This window comes from Anolis sagrei, chromosome 2 (genome assembly GCF_037176765.1).
Source record: "Anolis sagrei isolate rAnoSag1 chromosome 2, rAnoSag1.mat, whole genome shotgun sequence".
Classification (NCBI taxonomy): domain Eukaryota; kingdom Metazoa; phylum Chordata; class Lepidosauria; order Squamata; family Dactyloidae; genus Anolis; species Anolis sagrei.
In genome coordinates, this window is record NC_090022.1 from 2,543,412 (window position 1) to 2,569,803 (window position 26,392).

The 26,392-nt window shown below is 44.8% G+C and overlaps 1 protein-coding gene across 1 annotated transcript; it reads right to left on the reverse strand.

The window, feature by feature from the left end:
* Positions 1-438: 438 nt before the first annotated feature.
* NAALADL1 (N-acetylated alpha-linked acidic dipeptidase like 1) lies at positions 439-24,960 on the reverse strand. Its single transcript, XM_060760088.2, has 19 exons — positions 24,689-24,960; positions 21,564-21,736; positions 20,275-20,396; positions 17,296-17,418; positions 16,623-16,812; positions 16,123-16,216; positions 15,659-15,763; positions 13,654-13,739; positions 13,242-13,361; positions 11,417-11,502; positions 9,958-10,021; positions 8,571-8,638; positions 8,276-8,367; positions 7,202-7,292; positions 6,651-6,732; positions 4,098-4,271; positions 1,980-2,070; positions 1,107-1,199; positions 439-598 (listed from the first exon to the last, which is right to left on the reverse strand). Exons 1-19 carry the CDS (start codon positions 24,886-24,888, stop codon positions 439-441), a joined length of 2,214 nt encoding a protein of 737 aa, XP_060616071.2. The 5' UTR covers positions 24,889-24,960.
* Positions 24,961-26,392: the final 1,432 nt, after the last annotated feature.

The window sequence follows — 26,392 nt, forward strand, 5'->3', positions numbered from 1 at the left end:
CTCTGGCCACCCTGAGGCTGGGCAATACTCTCCAAATCAGGCTCACCTGCCCCATGGAGAGCTGCCCAGGCCTACCTCACAGGGTGTTTTGTCTGAATCGGAGAATAAGCACCATAGCAATCCACATGAGGCATGGGAATCTGTGGAATGTCCAGGGTGGGAGAAAACCCTTCTCTGACTGGTGCTCTCCCACCCTGGACATTCCACAGATAGACACTCCCAACTTGCTTCACTGCTAACAGAACCTCTGAAGATGCCAGCCACAGATGCAGGTGAAACGTCAGGAAAGAATGCTATTGAAAAACTCACAGTAATCCAGTGATTCTGGCCATGAATTGACAACACATGAAGCATGTTCAACATTACTCCCCATAATGGTTGGGTGCTTTATTCATTAGTTTAAGCAACTGAAGGGCCATCTTGGTGACATTGACCCTGTCATTCGGCCACAGCTTCGAGGAGAGCGGCGGCGTTCTCGATGGCGTGGCTGGCAATGGCCATGTGCTTGTGCGCTCCATCCCAGTCGGCGCTGGAGGCGGCATCAGCCAGTCCGGGGAAGGTGGCCACACCGGAAGACCTGGGGGCCAGGAGGATGTGGCTGCATTCAGAGGAGAGAAAAGGCAGAGGAGTGACCCCAAGGCCAAGAGCGAAGAGGGACATCCAATGTACATGAAGAGCATCCGGCATTTCTGATGTCCATTGGATGCATCTGGAGTATATTGGAAAGTTCCAATGTGCCTATTGAGTATTCCTGGAGTGCATTGGGAACCTTTGATGGATATCAAACATTTCTGATAGACATTAAACATTTCAGATGCACCAAAGGACTCACTGCCACAAGACGGCTGCCTATTTGGACACCTTTGAAGGAGGGCTGGTTAAAATCTCAGAATTGGGATTATCCATGGCTTGCTCATTTGGAGGACGATATTTCACCTCCAGGATCAGAGACATACGGTCTCTTTAGCTTAGTTGTCCTGGGACAGATGATTTAGTTCTACTCCTACCACAGAGCTGGAGGGTTCCCCAAAGTCCAACTCTAGCCACAGCTAAACCTCAACAGTCCCAATGCTGGTGTTCAAGAGAAAGCAGAGTGTGTAGCTCACCTGTAATAATACTTCTCTGGGAAAGCTCTGGGGTTCAGGAAGGCTCTTTCCAGCAGCATCAGTTGGTCATTCACCATCCGGATGTGGAGGGGGCTTCAGAGAAATGAGGGAAGGATGATGGGTTAGAAGGGAATCAGATTTGGTTATACAGTTCCCAGGTTTTCAACAAAATGTACTCCAGTATGCTGATGACAACGTCGTCTGTGCACATTCAGAAGAAGTTCTGCAAGCCACTTCAAATACCTTTGCAGAAGCATACGAGAAGCTTGTCTTGTCATTAAACATGGAGAAAACCAAAGTGCTCTTCCAGCAGTCACCAGCCAACCACTCTCCAATGCCAGTGATACAGCTTAATGGTGGGACAATAGAAAATGTGGATCATTTCCGCTCCCTTGGCAGCCATCTCTCCACAAAAGTCAACATTGACACTAAAATACAACACTGCCTGAGCTCTGCGAGTGCAGCATTTTTCTGAATGAAGCAGAGAGTGTTTGAGGACTGGGATATCCATAGGGGTACCAAGGTGCTTGTTGATAAAGCTATTGCCCTCCCAACCCTGCTATATGCCTGCGAAACGTGGACTGTCTACAGACGTAACATGCAACTCCTGGAATGATTCCATCAGCGCTGCCTCCGCCACTCTCCGGATTTGAACCAGCAGTCCTGCCGGCCCAGGGGTTTGACCCACTGCGCCCCCGGGGGCTCCTATGGCTCTGACTAATTCTGGGCAACTTGAGAACAGGTTTTCTGTGTGTGCTTTGAGCGCTGGGCTAGGACTCTGGAGGCCAGAGTTCGAATCCTGCTCCAGGCATGGCAACCCCCTGGGTGACCTTGGGGCAAGGCACGCTCTTTCAGCCTCGGTAGAATACTCACCTGGGAGAATCCTCTTTTTGCAGGTCGGAAATGCGTTGATTCAGACCAGCAGCTGCAGACTGGAAGCGGGAGATGGCCTCTTTGAGTGGAGCTGAAAAAGGAGGAGAAATCAGGAGGCATTGGACCTTCCAACCATTTCCATTTTCATAATAACATTCAAGCTCTTCCCTTGGTCTTTTAGATGTATTTGCAGCAGATTTGTTTCTGCCTCCCTCTCTGGCTGTAGGTGCATCTAAAGTACTCACAAAACTAAAGTTCTGGTGGTGAACACTAGGGGGCACTGGTGCTTTGCTTCTAGAGTGTTGATAAGTTCTGGTGGTGAAAATTTCAGAACTCTAACAAAACTTTCAAAATTTCGTTATAAATGGCAGTTCCTAATTGGTTCTGTCATGAAAAATCACCAATAATGAAATAACAATGAAATATTTGATTTTTTGCCATTTCTGGTATTTCCTTTTTATTTATTTTACTTATGGTACCATAAAATACCACCCTGCTTAAGTGGTTCCTAATTTCTCTACTCACAGCTCAGAGCTGTTTTTGAACTGCTTAGATCAGGGGTCCTCAAACTGTTTAAACAGAGGGCCAGGTCACAGTCAAAGGGCCAGATTATAATTTGGAGGGAAAAAACCAGAATGAATTCCTATGCACACTGCAGATATCTTATTTGTAGTAAAAAAAAAAAACACTTTAAAAATACAATAATTAAAATGAAGGACAATCTTAACAAATATAAACTTATTAGTATTTCATTGGGAAGTGTGGGCCTGCTTTTGGCTGATGAGATAGGATTGTTGTTGTTATTGTGTTGTTCTGGTATGGCTGTACCAGGAGCTCCAATTTTATTTGCTTTGTATTTAATGTTTACTTGCAGTCCAAGGTTTCAGGGACTCTGCAGAAGGGTGGCTTCCTTTGGTTGCAATCATAGGGCAAGTCACCTGTCCATCATCATTAAGTTTTCGTTCCACCCCTTGCTCAGGGCAATTGGGAAGGGAAGGGAGCCATTTTTAGTTAGTCTCAGCAAGGAAAGCTAATGTACAGGACGTGTGCAAGCTTCCCCTGTACAAAAGCTTCAACCCTTAAGACTTTCCGGGGGGAAACAGTCTTAAGAGCATCCAAGACTTTCCAGTGGAAAACAGTCTTAAGAGTCTCCAAAGAATTTCCAGGAAAACAGCCCTAAAGACCAAAGAACTCCAGCTGGAGAATATCTAAGCCTTTACTGGTAGGTCCACTCGGTGCTTCGAGACGCAGTTCAACCCGGTAGCGGAGCCCACGTCAGTAAGGGTTAGATTACAGTCAGCCTGGGAGAAGTTAAAAAGGGGATTTTCCATTTATAATGAAGAAGTTATTGAAGACAGTTGCCTGTCCTTCAAGGGCAAGATTAGGAAGTCACCAGTTGCATAAAGCTTGGAAGCATTTGTTTAGCTTTATTGAAGACAAGAGAAGTTTCTGTTTGATTGTTCATTAATAAAAGGCTTTGTTATACTTCACAAGCCATCTAAAGATCATTTGTGGTGGAATACCTCTGAGAACTTCTCTTTGGGGGCCCCTGGCTTCCTGCTGGGCAAAGGTTGCACGTCCTGTTCTAAAGGAAATTCTTTACAGGCCCAGCGCATGACAGAACATGTGTGCTTTCAAGTCATTTCATACTTGGGTTGACCCTAAGTGAGAGCTGGGTAAATGACCTTGGAGGGCCATATCCAGCCCCCAGGCCTTAGTTTGAGGAACCCTGGCTTAGGTGGACAGTGAGCTGGGCTGAAGGTCGGGTGTTCACCCCAACCCAAGCTTCAAACTGCCAACCTTTCGGTTGATAAGATCTATTGCTGCTGGTGATTAGCCAGCTGTGCTAAAGCCTGGTCCTAGAATGGCATTTTGAGAGATGTGGTTTGTTGTGGAAAGAAGGATTGCAGAAAAAGCTTCAAATGAGACCCTTTTCTCCATGATAATAACTCTTTCAGGTGTGAATTTCCCTTTTGAAGGGCAGATTTCGCTCGCTTCCTGATTTTTCACCTCCGTTGTTTACTATGAGTCATTTGCTAGTCGAATGTTTGTAACTTGGGGACTGCCTGAAGCATTGTCCTCCAGGCCTTCCCTCTGGTCTCCCATCCAGAAATATACCCAGAGAGATGTTGTTCTTTGCCAACTCAGCCTGGAAGCCTTGTTCGGCCGCCACAAGCATCTGCTGCAGGGTCTCTCCGTAGTCACTGACGTTGAGCGGGAGAAACAATGAGTCAGCCAGGCGCAGAAGTACGTTGCCGGCGGTCCGTGCCACCGTTTGGTGGCTGGTGAATCCTGGCAACACACAAAGGACAACACAAAGAGCAACAGAATAATTGAGCCATAGTAGTAGAAGGGCCCTCCAAGGGCCACACAGTCCAGCCTTCTTCTGCCAAGCAGGAAGGAGACCAGAAAGATGACCATCCAAGCTCTGTTGTAAAGCCTCCACAGAAAGAAGCTCCACCAAATTCATCAACCCGGGCCAACCTCTGTACGTGTCTCTTTCAGGCAAGATGAGGACCTTACCCCCTAAAAATAAGAATTCTAGCAGAATAATAATAATAATAATTATTATTATTATTATTATTATTATTTATCATATCAGGAGCAAACCAAACAGTTGTATTGCATTTTTTAACAAACAAACAGACAAAACACAAAGTTTGCAAGCTTGATATTCTATTAAATGTCCTTTGACCAGTATCTGGTCACTTGGAGTGCCTCTGGTGTTGCCACAAGGAGATCCTCCATGATGCATGTGGCAGGGCTCAGGTTGGTCAGTGGTGGTCAGCATGTGGTCAGTGGTTTGCTCTTCTCCACACTCGCATGTCGTGGACTCCACTTTGTGGCCCCATTTCTTGAGGTTGGTTCTGCATCTCGTGGTGCCAGAGCGCAGTCTGTTCAGCGCCTTCCAAATCGCCCAGTCTTCTGTGTGCCCAGGGGGGAGTCTCTCATTTGGTATCAGCCACTGGTTGAGGTTCTGGGTTTGAGCCTGCCACTTTTGGACTCTCACCTGCTGAGGTGTGCCAGTGAGTGTCTCTGTAGATCTTAGAAAACTATTTCTTGATTTAAGTCGTTGACGTGCTGGCTGATACCTAAACAGGGGATGAGCTGGAGATGTCACTGCCTTGGTCCTTTGACTATTGGTTGCTACTTCCTGGCGGATGTCAGGTGGTGCAATACCGGCTAAGCAGTGTAATTTCTCCATTGGTGTAGGGTGCAGACACCCCGTGTTAATGCGGCATGTCTCATTAAGAGCCATTATGTCTCATTAAGAGCTGATAATAATAATAATAATAATAATAATAATAATAATAATAATGTATTTATAGTATTTGTGTCTTTCTTTCTCTCTCTCAACAGGGACTTGGAGCAGATCATAATATTCAGTTTTTATCCTGATTCAGATTCCCCTACCACTAAAGACGTATGGATATTGGAAAGTGGACCTTTTTGAGTCTGCAATGCAAAATTAATGCAGCTTCACACAATTTTAACTGCCTGCAGTTTTTGTGAAATAGATCTAGAAAAACTGCACATCCCGGGAGTGGCGTTATAAACGGATTGAGGGATAGAGGCTTTTATTTTGGGGGAAACTATATAAATCCCTAAAGGCAGAAACTCCATTTGTGATTGCAATGAGGCTTCTGCGATTAAAAGCCCACAAATCATAAAGCTGTACTAATGAAAGCTGGAACTTTCTTCTTTGGCTGACAAAACCTTTTGAAAGACCGCTGGCACCCACCACACTTAACAGCACTATCAAGCCCTTGGCTTACTTGAAGAATTTTAGGAAAGAGAGTGTTGGATTTAGCACTCAGACTTGTGTTTCTGAGGTAACACTAAAAGATAGTTCTTTAAATTATACACTGCCACCATAGACTCTTGTTTGCTGCTTGAAACTGCGTGTTAAAGCTTCACCCACAGAGGCACACGTGAGGCAGGCGTTATGAACAATAAAACAATGATGTTTATTGAAGAGAATTTGAACAAATCAGGAATAAAGCTTAGCTGTTTCAAAGAATTGGCATAAAGGTGTGTGGTTACATTAAGCAGTTCAGACTTAGTTACACAGGAACACTTCTCTCTCCCTCCACAGAATTTACTACAGGATATCCTCTCTGAAAGTAATTTCTAAACACCTACACAGATAGTCTTACCCTGGATCTACTCACTCCTCCACCAGCTATCTCCCTAATAGCTGTAGAAAACTATTCACTAGCTATCTCTGCTAGCCCACAGAGCAATTTTTCAGGCCTATCTCACTAATCCTTCACCACTACTATCTCCCAGCTCCTTCTTCTTTGACACCCAGATTCAATCTGCCTTACTGGGTTTCAAACCTTCCCTTAAAGTCATTTCCCCTCTTTTGCCAAAATAGGCTCCTCCCACTTTCACTCAGCCAATCATAGTCTTCCCTCATTTCCCTCCAAAGCTGCTCTTTCTGCTGAACTACTTTTCTAGGTTTTTCCTAGCCTAACAGGTAGGGAATTCACTACAGGCGTCAAACTGCTACCCTTTACTGCCTCTGACAAGTTAACACAAACAGTACAAAAAAACTATAAAAAGTCAACATTATTCATTCAATTATAAAAAATAATTTGCTCATAATTACAATTGTAAAATATATTGAAAAGAAGTCCAATAAAATAACGGAGCATTGGGACCCCTTACCTGGATCGATAAACCGGTCGGCGTAGTCAAAGGTATCAAAGGCCGTGTGATACACAGGATAGATGCGGGCAGAAGTCTTGCTCTGGGGGGAAAGCGACAGAATAAGAAACCTCCCTTGGCCACCGAGATCCTACCTCACGGAAACGGAGTGGGACTTCATGGGGGAGGGGGTGTCCACACGAGGCTGAGACAGGGTGACTTGCCCAGTGTCAGCCAGAGGGTTCCTGTGCTGGAATGGGACCTCAAACTGGGTTCCAGCATTCAAACCACTATATCACATTGGCTCTCAAAAAGTAGGTGAATGCAGGAATGCCCCGCTTATTCGAAGGATCCACTGTCAAAAAGTGGAAATGGTTGAAAAGGGGAAAGCAGCCTTCATTAGCTTGCAGTTACAAGACTGGAAGCTAGATGGCGCCAAATACAGAAGGGAAAAGCAGGATGAGTGACAGAGCGGATTGACAAAAAGCAAGTTGCCAAAAAATGAGAGAGGCCTCTTTGTCAATGTTTATAGGAAACTGGCATGCCCTGTTCAGTATGGCGGTTGCACTCACCCGGTCGTAGGTGTAGGCTATATCCATGGATGTGATGCCCAAGTAATGCACAAAGGGGGCATAGTCACTCCCAGCGCCCAGAGACCCTAAACTGAATGGAAAAGGATAGAAAGTGACCTCCAAGGCCTCTCAGATACACAAGACAGCTTCTTCACCTCCGTATTTGATAATGGATTTGTCAGTGTGTAATTCATGTATGATGTGTGTTTAATTTTATGTGATAGGATTGTGATTGTAATAGAATTGTATTGCCAGGATGTATTTTGACACAGAAGGGTTAAACAGCAAAGTAACAAGCTGTGAGAATGTGACCCTGAGTTCTTGCTCTGTGAAAGATTAGGGAGTGCCAGAGATAAACTTCCTTCCAGCTGCAGTTTGTATTGGTTCCTATCTCTTTCGGTTTGTGTTCTTCACATCTGTCCGCTGATGGTGTATGTTGTCTATTTTGAGCTGCTTAAGTAAATCTGAAAACCTGGTTTTACCGGAGACTCCAGAGTCCATTATTCTGAGGCAGAGAGTTCCACTCTGGGGCAGAGAGTTCCACTGCTGAACAGCTCTCTCTCACCATCAGGAAGCTCTTCCTCATGTTCAGGTGGAATCTCCTTTCCTGTAGTTTGAAGCCATTGCTCCAGGGCAGCAGAAAATAAGACTGCTCCCTCCTCCCTAGTACTTCCACCCATGAATTTATACCTAGCCGTCCTCATGTCTCCTCTCAGTCTTCTCTTCTGCAGGCTAAATGTGCCCAGGTCTTGAAGCCGCTCCTCATAGGGCTTGCTATCCTTTGAGTGCCCCTCTTCCTCTGGACACATTCCAGCTTATATTCAACATCTCCCTTTGAATGCGATGCCCAGGAGGAAGAGAAGAAGGAGAATGAGGAGGAGGAGGAGGAGGAGGAGAAAGAGAAGAGGAAGGAAGGAAGGAAGAAGAAAGAAGAGGAGAAGAGGAAGGGGAGGGAAGGAAGGAAGGAAGGAGAGAGAAGAAGAGAAGGAGGAGGGAGGGAATCTGGTTTATGTTGGCAGAAGAAACTGAAGTGATGTTGAAGTTCCAAAGAAAGAAAGCAGCCCCCGTTTCCACCTGGGAATGAGGCCGTATACAGAACTGCTCCGGTTGAAATGCTGTTTCCAGTTTTCGTAGACCGAGATGGATGGATTGGCTGGGGTCTTCACCTGGGGAGGAAAGGTGAGACTCCATTTCCCATTGGGAATTAAACCCAGACCTGCTTCCTCATGGAAGGGAAGGGCTCACCATTTCCTTGACTGCCCCTCCCTGGCTGCAGGTATCGAAATCCCATGACTGCCCAGTGTGGGCTTGTCCACTACTCTCTTTGATAGCATGAGTGTCCACTCTGGAGGTCTCTTTGGGAAGTTACCTGCTGAGCTGCCTGGAAAATGACCTTTTGAGCTGGTGGGGTTCCTTGAGCCCTGAAGGTTGCGTTGGCTGCCAAAGGAGAAATACACAAGAAGGGATGGATACATAAGCACTGTGACACCGTGAGTGGTGCCACCTGTGTGTAGAACTTTAAAGTGCAAAGGTTTAAACTGTATAACTTGCCCAAACTTGCCTAGATTGTAAATGTATAGTTGGATTGATTGGTTATTTATAGCTGTCAATCAATGTTGTTTGCACCAGTTATATTGCTTCCTCAGCTCAATTGCTTGGCCCCACCTCTTCCTGGAGGAGGGGCAGAGCTTTTCCTTTTCCATTCTACCACCAAACTTTCTATCAGATAGACGTGAGAAAGAGACTTGGCTCTAAAGCCCTTAATTAAGTTACCTCTCATCACCAATTCTAAGGTTTTTACCCTTGGGACTCATACTTCATGCCCAGATCGCCCTGGACAACGTTGAGGAGACCCAAGTGCCTTCAAACCGGTTCTGTGGCATCAGAGGAAGGCTTTGTGTCTTCAAATATAGGCCATTTGGATTGGGGCTGTGAATGTTCAGGCATTTGCAGCCATTGAGAAAGAGGGAACCTTGAAAAGCTTCTCAGCTGCAAAATCTCCTTGGACCCAAGACAACCAGAGACTCTAATGTATATTTTCCTTTACCCCTTTGAAACTTCCAGCTTATTGCCTTAAAGGAATAACTCTTTGTGGACAATAAAACCTATTTTGAGTTATCTACAGTGTTTTGGTCCTTGGGAGTTCCAGTTCTTTAAAGGAAGGCAAGAAGCAATCCCCTGGGGGAAAGATGTCACGTCTATGTCTCTTTCACTAAGAGTTATAGCCCCCAGGCACAACGGCATAAGCACTATAGCAGGAATCCTCAAACGTTTTAAACAGAGGGCCAGGTCGCAGTCTCTCAAACTGTTGGAGGGCTGGATTATAATTAAAAAAAGAACATGAATAAATTCCTATGCACACTGTACATAGTGCAAAAAACACTTTAAAACGACACAATAATTAAATTGAAGAACAATTTAAACAAATATCAACTTATTAGTATTTCAATGCGAAGTGTCGGCCTTCTGTTGGCCAATGAGATAGGACTGTTGTTGTTGTTGTTGTGTGCTTTCAAGTCGTCTCAGACTTAGGTTGACTCTGAGTGAGGGCCGGCTAAATGACCTTGGAGGGCCATATTCGGCCCTCAGGCCTTAGTTTGAGGACCCCTGCAGTATAGTGTCCAAATATATCACAAAATTATAGTTACAGCCCAAAACATAGAGTGGATTCCACATCCCACTGACATGGCACAGTGATCATGTGCTTTGCCATTAAAGAAATAGAGGTGCTTTTTCTTATCCTTGCTGAAGCTCACCAAAGACGGCGATATCCACGTTGATGTAGGCCACGCTGCGCTGTTGCAATTTGCTGAAGAATTCCTGCAAGAGAGGAAGAGATGGTCCACGTCTTCAGGTACAGAAACTTCCCTTTCATAACTAGAATCATGTCTCCATTCAATACATTGAATCTGATCCTTCTTGATTTTTGTTCATGTCGGCATTGTTCCAAACCTATTGCTACATTTATGTTATTGTGGTTGAATTTATCTTTAAGTGGTATACAAATAAATCCATTAAAATCTTTGGTCTGCTTTAGGAGGCCCTCTCTTGATTTGAACTCCCAACTGTCTTCTTGTTCAGAGCAAAAACATCCAACCATTTTCCTATTTTTAACCCATTCTTCCCTGAAAAACAGATGCTGCTTTCAACCTCCACATCAACCAGAGAGTTGCACTGGAGAACCTAGTGATTCCTAGAGTGAACAATTATAGGCCCTCCAGAACAATTCTTTTGAAAGTTGACCAAAGAGTCGCACTGAAGACCCTGAATTTCCCTAGAGATAACATTTTAAGGTTCTCCAGAACAATTCTTATGAATTTGGCCATAGAATCATGCTGGAGGACCAAGACATTCCTAGAGAGAATGATTCCTTTGAAAACTGATTATAGAGTCACACTGAAGGACCAAGTGATTCCTAGAGAAAACATTTATAGGTTCTCTGGAATAATTTCTTTGAAAGTTGACCATGGAGTTGTATTGGGGGAACTAGAGCTTCCTAGAGAGAACATTTATAAGTCCTCCAGAATGATTTGTTTGAAAGTTGACCATAAGGTCACATTGGAGGACCTAAAGATTCCTAGAGTGAATGTATAAGTCCTCCAGAATGATTCATTTGAAAGTTAATCATAGAGTCACATTGGAGGACCTAGAGATTCCTAGAGAAAATATGTATAAGTCTTCCAGAATCATTTCTTTGAAAGTTGATGAAAGAGTTGTAGTAGAGGACCTAGCCATCCCTAGAGATAACATTTTAGGTCCTCCAGAATGATTCTTATGAAGTTAACCACTCATACTGGAGGAACTAGAGATTTCTAGAGAACATTTATTAATTCTTAGAATGATTCTTTTGGAGGTTCCCCATAGAGTTATGTTGGAGGGCCTAGAGATTCCTATAGATAACATTTGTAGGTCCTTTAGAATGCTTCCTTTTAAAGTTGACCAACGAGTAACACTGGAGAACCTAGAGGTTCCTAGAGAGAACACTTCTACGTCCTTCAGAATAATTATTATGAAAACAGAGCATAGCCAAATTAGAGAACTTAGAGATCTCTAGAGAGAACATTTTTAGATCCTCTGGAATGATATTTTTGGAAGTTGACCATAGGAATGTACTGGAGGACTGAGAATTTTCTAGAGAGCCACACTCTCGAGTTTGTACCCCTGATTCCAGCAAAAGTAAGGAGGCCTATGGCCTAACGTTCCAGGACCTTTTACCTCTGTGTACTCTGTAGAACCAATGAGACCGAACTCCTCAGCCCCCCAGCTGCCGAAAATAATGGAACGTCGCGGGCGCCATTTTCCTGAAAGAAGAAAAGAAAGACTGGACCAGACCTGAATTCCTCATTGTTGGGATGGATGTGCAAAGTACTGGGAAGGACTTTTAGCACTGTGAGATTTGTCCTTGTTGGACTAGCAGTGCATCCACATTGTGGAATGAATGCAGTTTGACACCACTTGAATTGCCAGGTTTCAATGCTATGGAACCCTGGGAGTTGTAGTTTGGCAAGGTCTCTTGCCATCTCTGCCAAAGAGGGTTGGGTCCTGACCATACTACAGATCCCAGGATTCCATAGCTTTGAGCCAAAGCCATTCAAGAGGTGCTGAACTGCAGTCATCCAACAGTGTCGATGCTCCCTAAGGTCTGGCCCACTAAAGTCCATCTTGTTGTGACTCTGCTTGACTCTGAGTCTGAAGCTGAGCTGTTTGGGCCTTCTGAGCCTGATTTTGGGCCTTCTGAGCCTGATTTCCTGCAGGATGACGAGGAGGCTGATGGTTTACAGATTCCTGTACATGTTTCAGACGGGGCTGATAGTGTGGCTGCTGAAGGAGAAACAACAAGTCAGTTCCCCGGGGAAAGGAATGTTCCTTTAGTTAGAGAGACCGATAGCGAGAGCGAAATCCCACATGGCCAGGTAGAGGATCCGTCTCAGCTGGACCCAGATAAGGGGTTGCATAGCCTTGCAGATACTGAATTAATGAGCATACAATATCATTTGCAATTAAGGCTTCAGAGAAGCACTCGCTTAGCCAGCAAATGAGAAGCCAAAGATGCCCAAGGTCAACGCAATGCTTTCATGTTCGCAAAGGGTATTTAGTCTTGTAGCTGACAGGCAGTTGTTGTCAGTCCAACATTGCTCTTCCCATGTTAACTTCTGGAGATTTTCCTTGGCTTTTAGCAGCACGCTTCTGACTTCCTGAGTCTGGGATTTCGGTCTTGTTTTCAACTGTTTACCATGGACTTTTGTTTGAACATTGCTAAGGGATTATGCTTCATGTTTTTGCCTTTGGATCTTGGGAACTTTGCTCTTACATTTAAGTCTCTGTTTTGCCTATGGAACTATTGCATTTCTATTTCTTTGTTTTGATTTTGCTTTTCTCAATAAACTACAAAAACCTACAGCCTTGGTGTGGTGATGTCTGGAGCAAGGTGAAAACTACCCTGAGTTGCAACACATCTAGTAGATGGGAAACTATCCTGAGAGACTGAAATCCCATCTGATCTAGGAAGCTAAGCATGGTCAGCCCCAATGAGGACTTAGATGGGAGGCCACCAAGGAACAAGTGTTGGAGACCATATTTCAGTGGAAGGAACTGTCAAAATTACCTCTGAATATCTCCAGCCTAAGAAAACCCTCTGAAAAATTAATGGGATTGCCATAAGTAAATAGAAAGAGTCATCTAAATACTCTCAGGGCAAAGCAGCCCCAGTTAGGACTTGAATGGGAATCCACCAAGGAAGCCCAAGCTCTTTTTCAGAGGAAACCATCTTAGAACATTCTTTGCACAAGAAAACCATATGAAAGTCATGGGACTCCCGTAAGTTGACTTGAAGGAAGGAACACATGGAGACATGTTTAGCTTTAAAAAGATTCAAGTGGCTACTAGATGTTTGAAAGGTTCTCATGGTGAAGTTATTTTGCTGTTTCAGAGACTAGTGCCTACGCCACATTTCAAGAAGGAAACTCCATCTCCACCAAGTGACAGTATCTTCCAAGTTTGGACTCAAATCCCAGTGGTCCACCATCTGTTCCCAGCTCACCTTCCTTGACCATTGTTCCCAAGACCCGAGTGACCTCCAACATTACCGCTGTCCCGCTGCTGGGATCAATAGCACCATGGACCCAGCTGTCCCTGTGGTTTCCATAGAGGACATAGCGGTCTAGGAGAGGAGAAGAGGATGAGGTGCAATACGTATGTGGACAGGACTAAAACACAAGCACAAGGTCTTCTTATTCCATGGTTAAGATGCTCCATGATGTAGAGCTTAAGGAAGGACTTAGAATGCCCTGTTGCACCATATGGTTCAAGTTCTCAGTCTCCCACCAAATTTCAAATCCCAGGATTTCAGAGAGCCATTATTATTATTATTATTATTATTAGTAGTAGTAGTAGTAGTAGCAGCAGCAGCAGCAGCAGCAGTAGTATCATTGCCTCCTCCTAAGGCAACATACCTGGCTCAACGCTTCCCCGGATCAGCCCCATTACGTTTGAAGATGCTTTGATCCTTCCCTGGTTATAAACATTCACCTGGACATCGCTGGAAAGAAAAGAAACGCATCAGAGTTGGGATTGTAGGACCCATATCCAATGGTGTTTTGCAACTCTGGATCTCCAGATTTGGTCAGCTATCCCCTTACAAAAGATCAAAAATGCAGCCAACTCAGCCCACAATTTGAGAAGAATGCAGATGAGCTGGAACAAATCAACCCATGTCAAACAGAAGCTTAGAAGACCAATGTGATTCTAGGCTGCATCAAAAGAATTGTGGTGTCCGGACTGAGAGAAATCATAGTCAGACTCCATTCTGCTTTGGTCAGACCTCATCTGGAATAATCCTGAGTCTAGTCCTGGGCAAAACCATTCAAAACAGCTGTGGACAAGGTGGAAAATATCCACAGAAGAGTGGACAAAATGGTCCAAGGTCTGGAAAACACTCTATATTGAGAGCATCTTAGGGAGATGGTGACATTTAGCTTGCAGAAGAGAAGGTTGAAAGGAGACATGATAGCCAGATTTAAATATGTGAGGAGAAGTCCTAGGGAAGAAGGAGCAGGCTTGTTTCTGCTGCCCTGGAGACTAGGTTGCAATGGAACAATGGCTTCAAACTACAGGAAAGGAGATTCCACCTCAACATGGGGAAGCATTTCCTAACTGTGAGAGCTGTTCAGCAGTGGAACTCTCTCTCTCTCTCTGCCCCAGAGAGTGGTGGAAGCTCCTTCTCTGGAGGCTTTGAAACAGAGGCTGGATGGCCATCTGTCAGGGGTGATTTGAATGTGGTTTTCCTGCTTCTTGGCAGAATGGGGTTGGACTGGATGGCCCACCAGATCTCTTCCAACTCCAGGATTCTATGATTCTATGAATGTGGTTTTCCTGCTTCTTGGCAGAATGGGGTTGGACTGGATGGCCCACCAGGTCTCTTCCAACTCTATGATTCTACGATTCTAATTACAGCTATAAATGTCTAACCTAGGTGCATGCTAACTGTGCTGGTACGGCTGGTACCAGGAGCTTCAGCTTCATTTTCTTTCTATTGAGTGTTTGTATTTATTCCAGGGTTCCATGCATTTTGCAATAAGGTGGCTTCCCTTGGTTTGCAATTATAGGGCCAATGACCTGTCTATCATTGTTAAGTTTTGGTTCCGCCCCTTTTTCCAGGGCTCTGGGAGGAAAAGGGAACCATTTTTAGTTCAGTCTTATAGTGGAAAGCTTAGCTACAGGACATGGATCAGCTCCATCTGTAGACAAGCTTCGTTTCTCACAGCATCTGGGGGAAACAGCTCCACATCTTTCGTGGGAAAGATCCAAAAGAACTACAGCTGGAGAATCTACAGAGCCTTGACTGGTAGGTCTACTCGGGTAACCAGAAGTAATTGGAGCCGGGAGTAGAGCCCATCCCAGCAAGCATAGAAAGTAAATTGCCTGGGAGGGGTTAAAAGGGGTTTTCCTCTTAAAGAAAAGAATCAGTTCATGAAGCCATTTGGACAAGTTAAGAAGCATTTGTTTGACTTGTTGAAGATCTGAGAAGTGTTTGTTTAAATTGTTGAAGATCTAAACAATAATAAAGGATGGGTTGTTGTAGGTTTTTTCGGGCTATATGGCCATGGTCTAGAGGCATTCTCTCCTGACGTTTCACCTGCATCTATGGCAAGCATCCTCAGAGGTAGTGAGGATGCTTGCCATAGATGCAGGCGAAATGTCAGGAGAGAATGCCTCTAGACCATGGCCATATAGCCCGAAAAAACCCAGTGATTCCGGCCATGAAAGCCTTTGGCAATATAATAATAAAGGACTTTGTTAAACTTTTCAAGCATCTAAAGACTTTTGTAGAGGAAAATCCTTAGGGCCTCTCAGCCAAGGCAACCCGGCTTCCCACTGGGCACAAAGAGCACATCCTATTCAAAAAACAATTATTATAGGTCCAGCGCATGACAGCACACCAACATCTAAAAGACATACCTTGTGTTGGGGAATGCCCCTTCTTGACGGAAACCGGGTCCAAGAGAGTAACTACAACCCAATGCTCCTTGCCAGTGATCAGGCGCTCTCAGGCCAGCCAGGTTACTGCGAGGGAAAGGGGAAAAGGTAGATTTTTCTAAAGGGAGGCCGGCGTATGTAACATTGAAATCGTAGGGTGCATCTACATTGTAAAACAGATGCAGTTTGATTTCCCTTTAACCGTCGTGTTGTTGTTGATGGCTGCTGGATCCATGTAAACTGCAGACATCAATGAGACAACATTGATGACTCCATACTTGGCCTTCTGTGCCAAAAAATGGTTGGTAACTCACCAAGCTGCAACTTCCAGTATTCCAAAGCATGGCAGTCAAAGTAATGTCAAACTGCATTCATTTTTCAGTGTAGATGTGCCTTGTGTCCTGCCCACTTCTTCACCCCAAGAGCCCCTTGTCTGCATCACCCACCAAATGAGTTTCTCTGCGTCCTCAAAGCCAATGGGTTGGACGGGGATTGGTGGGATCCCTGTGATCTGGTCTTCTGGGATCCTGTAGGTGAAACCTGAAAAATCGAGGTGAGATCAGAGGAGCAGATGGGTTGCTTCAAGGCGGTTTTAGGAAGCCACCAAGAGCTGGATCTTGAACATCAAATGAGAGAAACTTTCACCCCTTTCATATTGTTTACTGTCCAAAGAAAGCATAGTTGACTGTTATGATCAAAATGTACACAATGGAGCAAATCAGAGGTCCGTTTTGTCATTTGGAAGACCAAAATCCTGTAAAGGGAGCATTAAAACAGCTTCATAACAATCGACTTTGCAAACCTGCATTATTGTTGTTAACTAATTTTGCAAGAGTTGATTATAGAGTGGGACAGGAATGAATATTAAATGAATAAATAAGCCCCTCACACAACCAGAGCATCAATATGTAAGCAACTCTTTTTGGGCTTCAGGACAAGATCTCACCTTTGGCTGGGAAATAGGGGGTCAAGGGGTCCCCAAAATAGGTGGTGTAGGAGCCCCTTTCCACTCCCGAAGGGGGCAGGTACCACGAATTGGGGTACGTCTCTTCCGCTGAAGCCTTGTTGTCATTGATATCCGCTGGATCTGTGTAAACCACTACGCCGACGACACCGTATTTGGCTCCATTAATAGCCTGCCGAAATAGGAGATTATGGCATTAAACTTTCTAGGTTTTAATTTGGGCTTGATTTTTGGATAGTTTCAATCTTTCAATTTTTTACAATTTAAAAAAATGTTACAAATGGAAAAGTCCAACAACAACCACAAAATTGTGATGCGGAGTCACAACAGGAGTCTTTCAGCTCACTGTCAAATGAATGTATGAGGGTTATCCGGAAAGTAATGTTACAAGTAATGTCAAATGTGTTCTGCATACAAGTTAAAAAGGTTGGGTGAGAGTATGCAGCCTTGCCGTACGCCTTTCCCAATCTTGAACCAGTCTGTTGTTCCATGGTCAGTTCTTACTGTTGCTACTTGGTCCTTGTACAGATTCCTCAGGAGAGAGACAAGGGGGCTTGGGATGCCCATCCCACCAAGACCTTTCCACAATTTATTATGATCCACACAGTCAAAGGCTTTAGAATATATATGATTTTTCCTGAAATCTCAGACTTACTTTGTCGGCTCGTCCAGCCCCTCCATAGCGGGTGATGGCTATGGTGCCATTCAGATCGATCCGCTGTTGGACCAGGAACTCATAGTCACTTGGCTTGCCTTGGTTGGCATAGACTAGTTTTCCCTAAAAGGACGCAAGGAAGAAAGGAGAAGTGAGTCCAGAAGGAAAACCCATGGCAACCAAACATCATCCCCTTTGAGTCTTTGGGTGCATCCACACTGTTGGATGAATGCAGTTTGAAACCACTTTCAACTGCCCGGGCTCAATGCTAAGGAATCATGAGATTTTTAGTCTTTGTGTGTGTGTCAGGAGCAACTTGAGAACTTGCAAGTCGCTTCTGGTATAAGAGAATTGGCCGTCTGCAAGGATGTTGCCCAGGGAACACCCTAATGTTTGGATGTTTTACCATTCTTGTGGGAGGCTTCTCTCATGTCCCTGTATGGGGAGCTGGAGCTGACAGAGGGAGCTCATCCATGCTCTCCCTGGATTCGAACCTCCAACCTGTCGGACTTCAGTCCTGCTGGCACAGGGGGACTCCTTAGTCTGGTGAGGCACCAGCATTCTTGGGCAGAGAAGGTGGGGCATCTTGTAAAACTACAACTTCCATAATATGTCACGAAAATATCATTGCAGATTTGATCAATGTGGATTAAAGATATGTGTGGGAATGAATGGAAAAATGAAAGGATATATGGATGGAGTTAATAATTTTGGAAACTCCAGTAAAAGACCAAGGCTTGCTATGACTAACTACTTGCTTGCTGGATTGTAATTAAAAGTTGCTAATAAGAACTGAAAGGTAAACTCTGATAATAACTGGGACAGTTATAACAGAAATGTTTACAATGTTAAGAAGGAAGTCAACATAAGATCAACACCAATCAAGAAGAATCAACATCTGACCAGGAAACTGAGGTGGATCCAGGATGGAAGATGTCTATCATTAATTTACAACTTTGGGACGACATCAGCAGAATATTCCTATAAAAGACTCAGTCTAATAATGCTCAAGTTGTGACAGACCTGAGGAGTCTGGTTCACCTGCTATGCTCTGTGTAATGAATCCCTTACCTTAGCTGGCTGCCTAAAGCCTAAGGGAGTGGGCCTGGCGAAGCCACTGCGTCCATTTTAGAAAAGGGAGACAGGGAGAAGCCATTTCAGTTAGGTTTGCCTTGAGGGGACGTGTTCAAGTCTTAGAGCGAAAATAAGAAGGCTAGGATTGGCTAGAAAGATGGGGACGGAGCCTTAGTGGTCTAGAGGAAAAACAGAGGTTTGAGGTCCCAGTGAGTCAGTTAGGGTTTGGAGCTGTTAGAGAGCAGTTGGAGAGTTTGTGTTAGTGAGAGCGAGTTTGGGTTTAGAGAAGAAGATTGGGTTAGTCTTTTTGTATTCAGTATTCAGAGTAGCTATTGAGTAAATAGCTAGAATACTGTGGAGAAGCAGTATCCAGTTAGTGGACTGTTCAATTCCTAAGGAAGTCTAGTTCAGGGTATTTTTGGCTAGATTCCTAAGGGGTATTTTGGGAGTTACTTTCAGAGATTAATTTCCTGAAGTAATTTTCTGGAGTGGAACTTTGAAGACTTGTAACCCAGAAGTTTTAAGATTTTGACTCTAACGCAACCACAAGCTTTTTATGCCAGTATTTTACTGAAACCATTAAGCATTTATACCTGAATATTTCAAGCCTGTTCAATAAACATTCTAGTTCTTTATTAACTTATACCAGCCTCAGTGTGAATACCTTTGTGGTCAAAGTATTACTAAAGTCAGCTTCACAGCAGCCTCTAAGAAACTATAGTGCAACAATGTGTGTTACAGATCAAACTCACAATATTACCTCAGCCTGATTATTATTGAAATGGTGGCAGTGGAATTCATTTGAAGAATCATTTTAAGTCTCTCAGTTCTAGTGTTTCCCAGTTCCTAACTTTTAAAATACTAAGTGTCTCACCCCCTTCTCTGATCTAATCTCTCTTGATATTGGTATAATCAGTGGGATATATTTCAACAATTAAAGTAAAGAGATATTTAAATATACAGCTGGTTCAGCAACCATACTCCCTCATCCTTTTGATGGCTTTATATTTTTGAGGTGAACAGCACTATATAGGAGGTGTCTGTGTATTTGTTTGTAGCTGATAGTGTGAGCGCTATAATTTTGGTGGAGCAGCATTTTATATATTTCCCCATCTATAAATTAATTAAATCTTACTCATCGATATTCTCTGCTCCATGGGAAGGACAGAGATGGTGTATTTGGAGAGTGGCTGATATGCATGATTCTGGTCACTTTGGGGCTTCTTTCTCAAGGAAAGAGGAAGAGGTGCGCTTTTGGAGTCTTAGATTTTGTGCAGGGAGTCAGGTTCCATAGCACTGAACAGTTAAATAGTGTCAACCCGCATTAAGTCAACAATATAGATGCACCCTATAGTTGGCACTACCAGCAATCATTGGTTCTGACTAAAACCCAGAGCGGATTTCCCAATTCGCTGGCAGGGAAATGACAATTGGTGGTGACCTTAGGTGACTGCTAGGCATAGAAAGTGGAGAACGGTACACACAAAACTAAGTCAATTCTCATTCCCTCTTTTCCTCATTTGCCATCAAGTGTGGATTGTTATCTTCCCTTGGCTCGTAAATGGGCAAAGTCCACATGAAGATAAGATAAAGCGATGAATGATTAGACGGAAGGATAGAAATGCATGCAGAAAGGTGCCAAAAATCAGATTGTGTTTGTTTATTTTGATTTAGCCATTACCTCCTTTTACACTGAACATGGGAAGGGGAGCAGGGAGAGGAGGAGAAGAGGGAAGTGAAACATTCTGGCCATTGCCAGATTGAACTGGGACCCTTGGAGTTGGGAGCTAATACCTGAGCCTTTGTGATGTCACAGGGCCTTGGTGATGCCATAGAACTGGAAATTACCCCTAAAGGTCATCTTGTCCAAATCCCATGGGGGGTATTTCCTCCCCTACTTTGTACCTTGGGATTCCCAGGAGGGGCGTAAGCAGCATAAGGCTTCACGACATCTTGGTCCGCTTGGCCCGTAGACACATCCTCTTCTGTTTCTCGGGAGACAAACGTTGTGGTGCCATTCTCCAAAACTGACACAAAACAGACCAAAAAGAAAATGAATGGGGAACACTGATCAACATTGTTTCCACCCTTTATTCATTCTTCTTCTCTTTCTCTCCCCTTCTCTTCTTTCACATCCCGACACTTTGAACAAACACCCTTGATATCATGTGTTTTGGAACCCTAGACTTGGAAGTTTCCCCTTGACCAGTGTTTCTCAACCTGGGGTTTGGGACCCCTAGGGAGGTTGCAGGGTGGGTGTCAGGGAGGTCACCAAGGACCACCAGAAAACACAGTATTTTCCGTTGGTCATGGGGGTTCTGTGTGGGAAGTTTGGCCCAATTCTATCATTGGTGGTGTTCAGAATGCTCTTTGATTGTAGGTGAACTATAAATCCCAGCAACTACAACTCCCAAATGTCAAGGTCTATTTTCCCCAAACTCCACCAGTGTTCGCATTTGGGCATATTGAGCATTCGTGTCAAGTTTGGTCCAGATCTATCATTGTTTGAGTCCACAATACTCTTTGGACGTAGGCGAACTGCAACTCCCTAACTCAAGGTCAATGCCCACCGAACCCTTCTAGTATTTTCTATTGGTCATGGGGGATCTGTGTGGGAAGTTTGGCCCAGTTCTATTATTGTTGGAGTTCAGAATGCTCTTTGATTGTAGGTGAACTAAAAATCCCAGCAACTACAACTCCCAAAATCAACCCTTCCCAACTCCATCAGTATTCAAATTTGGGTGTGTTGAGTATTTGTACCAAATTTGGTCCAGCAAATGGATATCCCGCATATCAGATATTAACATTAAAGCTCATAACAGTAGCAAAATTACAGTTATGAAGTAGCAACGAAATTAATTTTATGGTTGGGGGTCATCACAGCATGAGGAACTGGATTAAGGTACTGTAGCATTAGGAAGGTTGAGAACGATTGCCCTAGAGGCCATCTTGTCCAATCCCCTGGTATGTAGGAATATATAAGTAAAGCACTCCTGATAGATGGACATCCAACCGTTTTCTACAGGATGCAAGAAGTTGATTGCAGCGTCATGCCGGAGGACCCAGTAAGGTCCTCTCTAGGCATTTCCTAGGTCGGCTGCCACAACTCTTTGATACACATTTATCCAACACAGTTTGTGCATCCACACAAAGTTAACCAATAGTTCATTACCGTTGCCCTTTCCTATCCTCACCTACAGCCACGCTGTTTGGCTTCTCCGGGTCTGGAAATGAGAGAAACACATCATACTGGACCTCTGTAGCATTGTCCAGGCCAGATTGAGGGTCCTTCCAGCGAGTCAGAAGCAGCTGAACCAGATCCTCGTCCCCCTTTGTTGTTGCCATGTGGGGCTTCTCAGAGAGGACCCTAAGGGAGACGTAGCATCAGGGCAAAGTTTGCAAAAGAAGGGAAACCACCATGTTGCCCTCAAACACACAGGTATAGGACGGAAGGTGCATGGCTCAGTGGTAATACGTGTGACAAAAACTTGGGGGTTATATTTTTATTTTTATTATTAATTACCATCATTATTTTTTGATTGAGATTTAATTGATGCACAAAAGTCAACATTGACACTGAAATACAACACCATCTGAGCTCTGCAAGTGCAGCATTTTTCCGAATGAAGCAGATATTGTTTGAGGACCGGGACATCCGTAGGGAGATCAAGGGGCTTGTTTATAAAGCTATTGTCCTCCCAACCTTGTTTATATGCCTGTGAAACGTGGACTGTCTACAGATGTCACACTCAATTTCTGGAACGATTCCATCAGCGTTGCCTCCGGAAAAGCATGCAGATCTCTTGGGAAGACAGGCAGACAAATGTCAGCGTCCTGGAAGAAGACCATCAGCATTGAAGCGATGCTCCTATGCCATCAACTCCGCCGGACTGAAGGGCACGTTGTCTGAATGCCCAAAGATCACCATCTCCCAAAGCAGTTACTCTACTCCCAACTCAAGAATGGGAAACGTGATGTTGCTGGACAGGAAAAGAGATTGAAAGATGGACTTAAAGCTAACCTTAAAAACTGTGACATACACACCAAGAACGAACTGGGAAGCCCTGGCCCTTGAGCACTCTAACTGGAGGTCCGTTGTGACCAGCAGTGCTGTGGAATTCGAAGAGGCACAAATGGAGGGTGAAAGGGAGACATATGCCAAGAGAAAGAAGGTGTGTTAAGCCAACCTTGACCGCCTTCCACCTGGAAACCAAAAGCAAGGCGCTGGCTGCTGGAGCTGATGAACAACTGCACTGCATCCTGTCAGATCCCCAAAATCTGGAGGAAAGCAAGAGTCATCGCCATCTTGAAGCCAGGCAAAGACTGTAATGACCCTGTACTGTAAAGACTGTAAAAGCTACAGACCAATCTCCCTGCTGTGCCACCTCTATAAAGTTCTGGAGAGACTTATTTTGCATAGAATTACAGAAAAATAGACCCCTGTCTGATCCCACAGCAAGCTGGCTTCAGAAAAGGCAAAAGCTGCACATCGCAAGTGCTGAACCTGACTCAGCACCTAGAAGATGGTTTTGAAAGGCAGCAGATCACAGGAGCTGTCTTCATAGACCTGTCAGCGGCTTATGAGACTGTGAACCACCGCCTCCTCCTGAGAAAAATGTATAATATCACAAAGGACGACCACCTCACCCGCCTCATAGGAAACCTGCTACAAAACAGGAGCTTTTTTGTTGAGTTCCAGGGCCAGAGAAGCAGATGGCAGAAACAGAAGAACGGCCTGCCTCAGGGGAGCGTGCTTGCTCCATCCATGTTCAACATTTACACAAATGACAAGCCACTGCCAGAAGGGACAGAGAGCTTCATCTATGCTGATGATCCTGCCATTACTGCTCAAGCAGGGAGCTTTGAGATGGTTGAACAGAAGCTCTCCGAAGCTCTAGGTGTCCTTACCGCCTATTACAGGGAAAACTAGCTGATCCCTAATCCATCTAAAACATAGACATGTGCTTTTCACCTTAAGAACAGACAAGCATCCCGAGCTCTGAGGATGCCCTGGGAAGGAATCCCACTGGAGCATTGCAGCACACCCAAATACCCAGGAGCCACTCTGGACCGTGCTCTGACCTACAAGAAGCACTGCCTGAACATCAAGCAAAAAGTGGGTGCTAGAAACAATATCATACGAAAGCTGACTGGCACAACCTGGGGGTCACAACCAGATACAGTGAAGACATCTGTCCTGCTGCTGAGTACGCATGCCCAGTGTGGAACACATCTCACCACGCTCAAACAGTGGATGTGGCTCTTCATAAAACATGCCGCATTATCTCGGCGTGTCTGCGCCCTACACCACTGGAGAAATTACACTGTCTAGCCGGTGTTGACATCCACTGGGAAGTAGCAGCCAATAGTGAAAGGACCAAGGCAGAGACATCTCCAGCTCATCCCCTGTTTGGGTATCAGCCAGCACGTCAACGACTTAAATCCAGACATAGTTTTCTAAGATCTACAGAGACACTCGCTGGAACACCTCAGCAAGCGAGAGTCCAAAAGTGGAAGGCTCAAACCCAGAACCTCAATCCATGGCTGATACCAGATGAGAGACTCCCCCCTGGGCACACAGAGGACTGGGCGACTTGGAAGGCGCTGAACAGACTGCGCTCTGGCACCACGAGATACAGAGCCAACCTTCAGAAATGGGGCCACAAAGTGGAATCCTCAACATGCGAGTGTGGAGAAGAGCAAACCACTGACCATCTACTGCAATGCAACCTGAGCCCAGCCACATGCACAAGGGAGGACCTCCTTGCGGCAACACCAGAGGCACTCAGTGGCCAGATACTGGTCAAAGGACATCTAATCTACTACCAACCTTGCAAACTTTGTGTTTTGTCGGTTTGTATGTTTGTTTGTTTAAAAAATGCAATACAACTGTTTGGTATGCTCGTGACATGATCGATAAATAAATAAATAAACTTTGTTGTCTGCCTCATCTGGAGTCCTGTTCAGCTTTAAGCAGGAGAGAGACAAGTTGGAGCAGATTCAGAGAAGGGCAGGATGGATGATAAGAAGGAAACATATCAGGGTTCCAGATGTGGATGGTTATTTCCCCCATTTTGAAGACTGCCAACAAAACCCAATGAAGATGAGTATTTTAACCCAGCGAGAAAGGAAGAATGGTTGGAGAACTGGGAAAGACAAAAGGGAAACAAGAGCTGATGAAAATGCTGCACTTGCAGAGCTCAGGCAGTGTTGTATTTCAGTGTCAGTGTTGATGAATCAAAACCCAATTGACCCAACAATGGCTTCTATAGGATTACCCTAATTGGGACCAAGCAATGGGATTACTCCTGTTCCTTACTTGAGGTTCTCTCGGATCCTGGCGGCGTCCACCTGGTTCATGAAGTCTTCAAGCAGGGCTGGATCCAGATCTTTGGAAACGGCATGGTCCGAGCCAGAAGTTTGGGATTCTTTTGGGATGGCAAAATGTCCCAGTAAGATCCCAATGGTCAGTATCCCAGCGGCGGCAAGGGTGAAGCCGACAATATATTTCCAATTCATGGCCAAGAGCCCAAAAGTGGCAGCGAGGGGTGGAAGTTGCCTTCTGGGACAAGCGAGAAGAGAAGCAACTTCTCCGATTTGCCAAAGCCGGGCGGATCTTTATCGCTGCACCTTTTCTTCTCTCTGCACTTTGAACCGCGAGGATGGGCCCATAAAAGGCACGATATCTCTGGGTGCATCTGCACTGCAGAAATAATGCCGCTTGGCTTGGCTCCACGTTCACTGCCATGGCTCCAAGCAATGGACATCCTGGGAGTTGTAGTTTTACAGGCACTATAGTGCAGCCAGTGCCTCATCAGGCTTTGTTGTTGTTGTTCATTCGTTCAGTTGTTTCCAACTCTTCGTGACCTCATGGACCATCCCACGCCAGAGCTCTCTGTCGGCTGCCCCCCCCCCCCCAGCTCCTTCAAGGTCAATCCAGTCACTTCAAGGATACCATCCATCCCTCTTGCCCTTGGTCATAGAATCATAGAATCCAAGAGTTGGAAGAGACCTCCTGGGCCATCCAGTCCAACCCCATTCTACCAAGAAGCAGGAATATTGCATTCAAATCACCCCTGACAGATGGCCATCCAGCCTCTGCTTAAAAGCTTCCAAAGAAGGAGCCTCCACCACACTCCAAGGCAGAGAGTTCCACTGCTGAATGGCTCTCACAGTCAGGAAGTTCTTCCTCATGTTTAGATGGAATCTCCTCTCTTGTAGTTTGAAGCCATTGTTCCGCATCCTAGTCTCCAGGGCCACTCTTCCCTTTTCCTTCCATTTTCCCCAGCATCACTGTAAGCTTTCCTTTCTTCTCATGATGTGGCCGAAGTACTTCATCTTGGCCTCTACTATTCTTCCCTCCAATGGGAACAGTTTGGGGAAATTAGACCTTGACATTTGGGAGTTGTAGTTGCTCCAATAATCTGCTGTTATGTCCTTCCTCCTAATGCTGTAAGAGGAAGGGAGAGACAGAAGGTTTAAAAGATCCTGTTTGGATGCCTGTGTGGGGAACATCGTTTAAGAAACTCAAGATATAAGTACCATCCTCTGTAAGAATTAAAGCCTGATCGGTTATTTGAAACTATTACGCATATTGACTGTTCAAAATAAGCAACATATTCTTGGTTTATTCCAACTGAAGTCTTTGTGTGGCTTTTTAGACATTCAATTGAAGGAGGTGGCCTCTGAAATAATAAATTGGTGGCAGCAAAAGGAACCTGTGGCCCAGCTGGCTGGGAGTCCGCTGCATTAAGATCACTACTGACTGGAAGGTCATGAGTTTGAAGCCAGCCCCCGTCGGAGTGAGCTTTTGACCATTTGTGTAGTTTTGCAGCCCGAAAGACCATCCATCTATCTCTCCATCTGTCTGTCTGTCTATCCATTCGTCTGTCTATCTATATCTATCTATTTATCTCTCCATCTCTCTATCTAGTCTAATCTATCTATGTATTCATACATCTATATATCCCTCCATCTATCTAATCGATCTATCCATGTCTCCGTCAATCAATCAATCAAGATA

Coding starts and splice junctions, on each gene's coding strand:
- NAALADL1 (XM_060760088.2), bottom strand. CDS start 24,888: ATGAATTGGAAATATATTGTCGGCTTCACCCTTGCCGCCGCTGGGATA. Junction 11,503..13,241: donor GGGAACAATGGTCAAGGAAG/GTGAGCTGGGAA, acceptor TTCTTCTTTCAG/GAAAATGGCGCCCGCGACGT. Junction 599..1,106: donor CCAGAGAAGTATTATTACAG/GTGAGCTACACA, acceptor CTCTGAATGCAG/CCACATCCTCCTGGCCCCCA.